The sequence below is a fragment of the Musa acuminata genome, chromosome BXJ1-7 (genome assembly GCF_036884655.1).
Source record: "Musa acuminata AAA Group cultivar baxijiao chromosome BXJ1-7, Cavendish_Baxijiao_AAA, whole genome shotgun sequence".
Taxonomy (NCBI): Eukaryota; Viridiplantae; Streptophyta; class Magnoliopsida; order Zingiberales; family Musaceae; genus Musa; species Musa acuminata.
The window spans coordinates 6,704,872-6,714,656 of NC_088333.1; the positions used below are offsets into that span (position 1 = coordinate 6,704,872).

At 40.5% G+C, this 9,785-nt stretch overlaps 1 protein-coding gene across 1 annotated transcript; it reads left to right on the top strand.

Moving 5' to 3' along the window:
• The first annotated feature begins 168 nt into the window (after positions 1-168).
• On the top strand, positions 169-2,000 carry LOC135678502 (pectate lyase-like). The gene is made up of 5 exons (XM_065191396.1): positions 169-500; positions 614-1,274; positions 1,355-1,458; positions 1,535-1,673; positions 1,755-2,000. The coding sequence occupies exons 1-5, from the start codon at positions 310-312 to the stop codon at positions 1,968-1,970; spliced, it is 1,311 nt and encodes a 436-aa protein (XP_065047468.1). The 5' UTR covers positions 169-309; the 3' UTR covers positions 1,971-2,000.
• The last annotated feature ends 7,785 nt before the right edge of the window (positions 2,001-9,785 follow it).

The window sequence follows — 9,785 nt, forward strand, 5'->3', positions numbered from 1 at the left end:
ATCCTACATTCGCTCAAAACTGATGGATGTAACTCACGCGAACGGCCTGCTCCTCCTCCTCTCTCGGAGCATGCATGCACATCAAGGCTGTGGCTCCCCTCCTTTCTCTCCACTCTCCTCCTTCTATATTACCTCTCCAACACTCCAAACCCTCATCACAGGCCGGGAGGACAAATGACCCTATCCTTATAATCACTATCATTCTGGTCATTTGTTCTGTCTCGGTCTGCCTGATACTCCACCCACGAAAAATATTTAGCTATCATATACGGGGGAGGGAAGAAGAAGAAGACGACGATAGGCTTTACGATGGAGTACAAGCCGCGGTTCTTCTTCTTCTCCCTCCTCTTCCTGGCTTCCGCCGCCTTCACCAGTGCTCACATCGCCGACTACGACGAGTACTGGCAGAAGAAGGCTGCGCTAGCGCGTTCCCACGCCAACAATGCCTACAACCCCAACCCTGAGTCTGTGACCCATCATTTCAATGAGGCGGTCATGAGGTGTGCCGCGTAGTCTGTTTGTACATGACCATGGATGACCACAGAAAACTACGTGAATTCGATCAACCTTCGATGCCTTCCCTTGTTCTGAGTAATCTTGGTAATGGCTGCAGGGACCTGGCGAGTAACAGCACCAGGAGGGGCCTTCGCGGCAAGATGAGGAACGAGGACGGTGCATGCCAGGCGACGAACCCCATCGATCGGTGCTTCAGGTGCCAATCGAACTGGGTTCACCACCGCAAGAGGCTGGCCACCTGCGCCAAGGGCTTCGGCCGCCACGCCACCGGAGGGAAGAACGGGGACTTCTATGTCGTCACCGACTCGTCCGATGTCGACCTCGTCAACCCTCGGAATGGCACACTCCGCCATGCTGTCATCCAAGACAGGCCTCTCTGGATCGTCTTCGCCCATGACATGCTCATCCGCCTCACCGAGGAGCTCATCATCAACAGCAACAAGACCATCGATGGCCGGGGGGCGAACGTCCAGATCGCGTACGGCGCCGGCCTCACCATCCAGTTCGTACACAATGTCATCGTCCACAACATCCGCATCCACGACATCAAGGCCGGCAATGGCGGCATGATCCGGGATTCCGAGGAGCACTACGGCCTGCGGACCCGGAGCGACGGCGACGGCATATCCATCTTCGGCGCTAGCAACATCTGGATCGACCACGTCTCCATGTCCAACTGCATGGACGGGCTCATCGATGCCATCGAAGGCTCCACCGCCATCACCATCTCCAATAGCCACTTCACCCAACACAACGACGTAGGTTAAAACTCGGTGATATAATCCCCTCTGCGTTCTATTGCTCAGAGGACGATGACCAACTATGAAACATTGTTCAGGTGATGTTGTTCGGTGCTAGCGATGCATTCTCGGGAGATGCAATAATGCAGATCACGGTTGCTTTCAACCACTTCGGGAAAGGGCTTGTTCAGAGAATGCCAAGGTTATACACTGACCTCCTCCTCCTCCTCCTCCTTCACATTCTACTTGGATGCATGACGATCTCTTCTTCGCAGCAGATGCCGGTGGGGTTTCGTCCATGTGGTGAACAATGACTACACCCACTGGATGATGTATGCCGTCGGCGGTAGCCAACACCCTACCATCCTCAGCCAAGGGAACCGATTCATTGCTCCACCCACGCTTTTCGCCAAGGAGGTAAACAAATACTTCCACCCTCCTAATCTTCTCTCAACTTCTACCGAATATATATATTCACATTCAACTTACTGTGTGTAGGTGACCAAGAGGGAGTACTCACCAGAGCCAGTATGGAAGCAGTGGTCATGGAGATCTGAGGGTGACCTGATGGCGAACGGAGCATTCTTCGTGGAGTCAGGAGCTCCAATTACCAAGCCCTACGCGGATCTCATCAAGGCCAAGCCGGGAAGTTTCGTGACCAGGCTCACACGCTTCGCCGGCTCTCGCCCCTGTGTTCCCAACCAGCCATGTTAACCACCTGCAGGTGGGAGCTCCATTGGAATAGGGTGAGGGAGCAACAAAGATCATGTATGTGCTGGAGGAGTCGAGAGGGACAAGAGAAGAGAGCCACATGTAGACAGTGGTGGAGTTGCCAGGAGATTTCGCCATTGATCATGTGTTTCGATCATTTGCGATTACGAAGACCAGTTTTGGTTACTCGTTATTGTCGACATATTTATTTCTATATTTATGCAATAACACATGTTCATATTTCCACATGCATCTCCTACAACTATATCTCACAACCTAATCATATATATATGTATATATATATACATATATATGTATATATATATATATGTATATATATATATATGTATATATGTATATATGTATATATATGTATATATATATATGTATATACAAGGTTTGCTGTACCGCCCGGTACGGGCGGTACATACCGGTCCGACAGGCCAACGGTACGCGGATCGCCTCGTACCGTACCGAACACTGTAGCAGTGTACAGTAACACTGTAGCAGTGTGCAGTGCTCGGTACACGTGAGTGTATCACTCGGTACACCTGGGTGTATCGCTCGGTACACCTAGGTGTACCGAGTGGTATACCGTACCAGTACCGAGCCCGGGTTGAAACGTCGGTACGGTACGGTATGGCGAACCTTGTGTATATATATATATATATATGTATATATATATATATGTATATATATATATATGTATATATATATATGTATATGTATATGTATATGTATATATATATGTATATATTATATACATGTATATATATACATATATACATATATATATATATATACATATTTATAATTCAAGTAAAAATTTCTGTACTTATTTTATAAGACACTGTTAAATCTCCACAAATGGAAAGGTAATTTGAACATTTTACACTGAAGTCTTGTTGGGTAATTTGCGTGGTTCACATGGGTTAAATTACAACATTAGTGATTGCATCTTTGATCTATGAACACACATGAAAGGTAAGGAATGTATGAAATAAACATATGGAGAGAAATTTGTGATTTCACATATCCAAAGAATAATTATTGATTTATGTATAGGTTTTCTAACAAGTTCTTCACTCCATTTACATGTTTTTTTGCCTCCAAAACTAGCAAATGACAATTAATGCCCGTAAAGATCATTAGATGATAATCAAGTTTAATTTTAGACCCAAAATAGTAAGAGTTCAATTAATTTGTAAGAGTCTAGCGAGTATACTATCACCAAGTTGGGCTTAGATATTATGGGCCATGATATAGGCCTACCAAGTTAATAGGACGAAGTCAATTTATTATTGGGTATGGTAAAAGATCCAAAGTGAAAAAAGATTATATATATATATATATATATATATATATATATATATATATATATATATATATATATATATATATATATATATAATAATAATAATACTAATAATAATAATAATAATAAAGACACATCATGGTATAAAGTCACTATTGGATTTAACTTTGATATTAAATTATGTAAGAATCTTAATGAGGACGTGACGTCTTTAAACGAGAAAAATTATAACATCTCAATTTAATCTCATATTTAAAATAAGAAAAATTAAATTTATGATGGCTTGATGATTATATTATCATATTTTTAAATTAAATATTTTGTGTCTATTTATGTAGTTAATGAATCACAGTGATGCTTGATGTATATGGAAAATATTTGATTCATCGATACAAACAATGGCTCGTTGCAAGCACAAATTTGTATTTTGCATTTATCAAAGAACGAAAATTCAGTTTCTTATGTAATTTCATCACAACTCAATAAAGAAGAATCAAATTTGCTGATAGAAATCATCACTGTGTAGTTGGAACCAACTTGCAATTATAGCCTATTTGTGATTACTTCAAGGGCGAGTCATAACTTCAACCATCTAAATATGATTTGAGTCACAAATTTTTTTTCGTTTTTCCTTTTTTGCAGACATAAAACATTAATCGGTTTGAATATTGCCAAGACGGATATGATCAACCTAAATGCAACTATGTCATAAGCTGTAGAAAATACAAGTGATTATTTCTTATTGAAATGTTTTATTGATTGCCTTTGTCTCTGACCATTATCATAATTGTTATATCAATCACTACTCTTGCTTAACAGACCGAGGAAATCACATAAATCTATTCCATTATACTAAGTATGATATACAATGACTGGTGTTTGAACACCAAGGATTTGAGGTCAGCTGATCCTCAACTGCTCTATCTTCATAAAGATTCATGCCAGTGGCTTTATATACACAAGTCCTAAGTGATTCCCAGTAACTAGGACATGTCTGATCCTTTAGTCCTAAACAAATTGCTAAGAGCTGTCAAGTTCATTCATCATCTGATTCAAATCGGTGGGTAGGTGTTGTCAATCTTAGTTCCACAATCCCCTTGTCTTTTTATTAGACCAAGTGTCGATTTCTTTTTCTTCCATTCCCATTGACAAGTTCATAGGCCATGAGCTCAGAAGACGACTAAGTCTGCTAATTGAGTAGACAATACAGTAATCGATCCAGTAGGTTGTCAAAGTTGATAATTCTACAAGTACAACAAAATCACTAGTTTATTCTTCACCCAAGTTTCTACAAAGACAAATTGTACATACGTATAGTTCTATTTGTTTTTTACTCTTGATCTGTATAATTGTCATCTAAGTTAGTACCAATGCCGTGGAGAACTATGAGTTTTGGGTCACAAGTTGGCAATCACATAATAAATTAGACCATGATTTTACTTGAATAAATGTGGCATTTTGAAGTGTCATAATCGAATATTAGAGTGGTTGTGTTTTGTCTGAGGGTGGTCAGTTGAGTTGATATTGCTTGCATGTCTGTGGTTGTCAACTATATATATGTGATTCTTCCTTGATAGGATGCTTGCAAAGTACACCTAAGATGTGAAGGAAAACCAAAACGTTGACTGTGAGGATAGATGATGGCATCACTAAACCTGTCTCTTTGTGATGAACAACTCATGACAGTAGACTTCCTGGGTGTAGATAGTTGAAAATGCCATCTTAGTGATGAACACGACATTGACCCGATTAAACCAGCAAACAAATAAAGAACATGATGTGTAAATCTTACTTGGTAATTTCTTCTGTCTATTGCCTTCAATTTTTCGCAGTTGATGTTGGAATGACCAGCACTTGATGAAAGGCATTGACCTACTTCAGTATGATAGTTGCAGTTTGGAGGCTTCCCTGTGTTTCAATAAGGCCACTCGACTTCCACATCTGCAATAAAGTGACAGGAGAGGATGGACATGGAACTTTGATTGTATCTTGGCTGCATTAACTTTGAATACCTATGATGGATTTGGACTTTCTTTTACATTCCAATTAAACAAATAGAAGAATTCATTTCGGAGAAAATTAATTAAGTTTGGGAGACGTGTAAGGTAACATAATGAACTATTCCATTGGCCTCATTAAGATTTTGCTGCTGATTGCCTACCTCACCTCAGAAATTGAAATGGCTTGATGCTGAAGAAGTAAAAGAACACCATCAAAAGATGTGACTTAGCCTTGACATAATCATGTTTTGTCTTTTTGGGGGACATTGAAGAAAGATAGAGATTGAAAATTAGGCATTCTCCTGGATGTTGAACTTGCCTTGCAATTAGATCCAAATCAAAGTTCAATGAGACAGTAGGACAAGGAATTCATGATTGTTGTTGGGTAGGAAGTCATCATCTATAATTTTGTTTACAATCTAGAAGTCAGGCTTAATATGACCATAGACTTCAGCAAATCTATTAAGATCATGGAAAATCAAATAATCTGCACTATTGTAAAAAGCAACAAAAGTCTATTAGAGCCAGATATGTTGGCAATCTAAATGATCACTCAGGATTTACTTAGTTAATATTGTTACTGTACTAAAAACATTTGTATTGCAAAAAATATTGTCTCTCAACATGGATTACCTGCTCCTATTTTCTGGTCAATTTTATAAGACATGAGTTTTATGTCAGTCTCCTGTTCTTAATCACCTATAGAACACCAGGCTAAGCCAAATTTTGGAGTAAATGAATTGGTTAGCTTGTCCAACACATCATTAACTTTGCTTACAACATGAAGCAGTTGACTGGCTAAATAACTATCAATAAATCACTGCTGTTGTTCTAGGGTTAGCTTGGCCTACTACTTAGCCACCATGGTTTCTTACGTCATTGATGCAATGAATGAATGGACGAAAGGTGGGTGACAGATCATGGGATAAGACAGATCATTGGATAAGGTAAACAGTTCCATTAATTAGATCTGTGTCCTCATTAAAAAAACTACTACTGATAAGCCAAACAGTCACCATTGAATGCTGACAACTACCGCACACTAATTGGCAGCAGGTCTTTGGAGAAGACCACGCATGGATGTTCACAGATCTGTCCAAGAACCAGCTTACATCTCCTTGTTGATCGTTCCATTTGAATCAATGAAAGGCTCAAGTATTATTATGTTTCTTTTTTTCGCTTTTTCGACATAGAACGAAATATTGTGTGCGGAAAGAGAGTGTAGAAGCATCAAGTACATCAAATAATTCATCAAACAATGACTTCTGGGAAGGGTTTTATCTAACTGTGGTCCTTATCTCTCTCCAACTTGATTATTTCTTCCGGCTGGTTTGACATTAGCGTCGAAAAATCATCCTCATATGGTAGTTTTAGATCCGTGTGAAGGACGGCTCTTATAGTACTGGATCTCTGTAGTATTTATGTACGCATGTATCTATCAGCATGACTACTGCTCAACTTCCAGTGACAACCCTATCTCATTTGATTGCATGTTAATATTTTGAAGAGATTTGTTGGGAGTCTGCTATAGCCAAGTATGATGCAAAACCAGTCTTATTGTAAATTGTGTATATATCATCATCATCATCATCATCATCGTCGTCGTCTTTGTGAGGACCAGCACATGATGCATGGGAGCTTTTAGGTCAATGGATGGCGGCGCTCCCACAGGAACTGATTCCTGTAATCTAATGGATCTGCCCGGGTGTCACGAGACACAGAACAGTGAGCATCATCCCATGCATGTCTCCAGCCAATCAACGAGGTGTAGATCTCAAAAGTACTATATAATGTAGTTCTTCCATGATCATAACAGAGTTGACAACCTAAAGCATGCATGTGATGCATGAGCACAACACTTGCAGCACGTCAAGTTCTCATTGATCAAAGAGCTTTTCTAATGTCTGCTTGTGACAGTTACTCAACTGCTCGATTGGATCGCCATTGACAAGCTCTTAGTTTGAATCTGGAAAGGAAGCAAGACAAAGAAAGAGAAGAAAGGGGCCTCTCTGGTGCTGTTAAGTTTGATTTCTTGGTCAGCAGTTGCTGCGAAAGCATAGAGACTTTGATCGTCCAAATTGAACTCCGAGTCCACATGGTTGCTGGTGGCCAAGCGCAAGAGTTTCCCCATCATCATCTTCTTCTTCAATGCTTATGGCCCCATGGATATGCAATGTTTTGTGTCTCAAGAACAAAATGAGATGGACGTGATATTGGTGGAGAATAATTCAGAAAGTGATAGATCTCAGTAGCTCATAAAGAAGATACATGGAGAAGACACTAAACTACTATTTTCATTCATCATCATTCTATCAATATCATTAACCACGACATATAACATGAACTGTAGCAGGTAATGATCAGTGCAACACACCCCAACTAACGAAAAGATAGAATAAGTTAATGATCTAATAATGAACAGTTCATCAAACAATTTGACTTGGAACTACCTTGCACAATGATTGCTTTACACAAATCAAGTCAGCGGGCTCCAATTATGTCTGTCTGGGCCAAGTGATTAGTCTTCCTCTTTCCATGGAAGAGGTTCTTGGTATGAGCATTTTGTGCAGATGGTCCCCTAGCATGCATGTGACCGAGATAATTGTTTAGATGGGAGATTATTAACCTCTATAATTCTTTAAAAAGAAGATCAAAATCAATCTTTGATCTAGAAATGATGGATCATCGAACCCAGTCAGAAAAATAATACGTATCTGTGTTGCGGACTTGTTTTTCCTTTCCATGCATGTGCTTTATCTTAAATGTTTTTTGAAGCTAGTGCAACAATGAATCTCTCACATTTTGTTACAAGTATTGCCAGTTCCTAAGACAATCTTGCTCAGCCAAAATGCTTCCACATACATCAATTCTCTAACGAAAACAGCGACGAAGAGCTATCAGATCGATTTCGGCGTGTTTTTACAAAGAAGCAGATCTACTATTTCTTGGTTGTAACCTAAGGCTTTCATGGACAAGAAAAGGACTTGTTGTTGAAGAGGACGACTTCAAATTTCCCAAGGTGATCAGAATTCCGACGATTATCCATGTCTACAAACTTATTATAAGACAAGTGCTGTAATTGATTCTTTAGATAGAAGTGCATTGCTGGTGTAGAATCCAACCACAAGGTTAAGCTTGCAATGCTTTGTTTACTGTCAACTTGCACCGTAGTCAAAGCAGTCCAAAAAACAAGTGTGCATGTGATCAACAAGAATGCTATTGCGTCTTTCCTTCTTCTGGTGAACAATATGCAGGAAAAGGTTTAGGTGCCCTTAGAGAGCGGCGCAGGGAGCGTTGCAAGTGTGGAAGTTTGAAGGAAGCCGTGGATACCTTTCTTGTACTCAATGAAGACTAACAAATCCTAAACGTTGACACCCTACAATATATCAATGCAGGAGGAGAGAGAAGTGTCGTTTTGGATATACAGCCGTACAGAAGAACAAAATTATAGACTGCACTCCCCACGCGAGTTGGCCAATCAATTAGAATGACATTTGAGTCTAATTTCTGAAACTGTTCCAATGGGAACATTAATCAGCTAATTAATAGGAAACAGTGGTTGGAGTCTCAAGATTCAACTCAAGTCCTCTGGTACAGCTAATGCAGATCGATCTCTTACTTGCAGGTCTTTGGCTAGCTATCTTCTCACAAAAAAAAGAAGAAAGAAAGTCTTCCTCTTGCTACTATTTTAGTCGTCTTCGATTGCTACTTCATTTGTTGGTATGACTTTGGATCGTAATGGTTCTTCAACATCAAACAACATAAAATAAAGCGTTCGATTAACCTGCACCAACTTGGAGCTGCTTAAGGAAATACATGTACAGTGCAGCTTCTCATTGATACAGGAATCATAAGTGCACATATGAGCAATAGAACCTTGTCTGATAACAATTCAAAAGAGTAACATGGGTAATAACCTCAGCAGCTTCGTCTGTCACTTGAGCAAACAAAAGTTGTAGAAATCAACAGCTATATATATATATATATATATATATATATATATAGGAGCTTCTCACCCAAAGATCAAGTGGGGAGGTCATAATAATAGAGTGTCAACTGCACGTCCTCGCATGGATCTTAAAGCCTGTTCATCATATCACTTCATGATTAAGATTAACATCTTGAGAGTCTTTTATGCCTTCCCTACATAACCTAATCTACGTCAAGAACTGTTGTTAAATGCTGCACAAGTAAGAAGGATTCCTACGACCGTCATGCGTGGGTCACGCACACCTTCCGCAATGGTCCCTCCCGCTCCCATCTTCCATGGATGAATGGTGGGTGGTGGTCCACGGCGCCGATGGTTGACCGGCCGTGGAGGAGATGCGGGGCCCACGCCCACGCGATCTGGCACCGGCTGTGTGGTGGTGGTGGTGGTGGGGTTTGACGAGGGGCGCGGAGATGCCATGTGACGAATGGACTGAGGAGGGTGGAGCTGCGGAGGAGCTTCAAATGGCCCTACGGACTGCGGCTCAGGGGAGGACGTAGGAGGTTCCCGGTGAC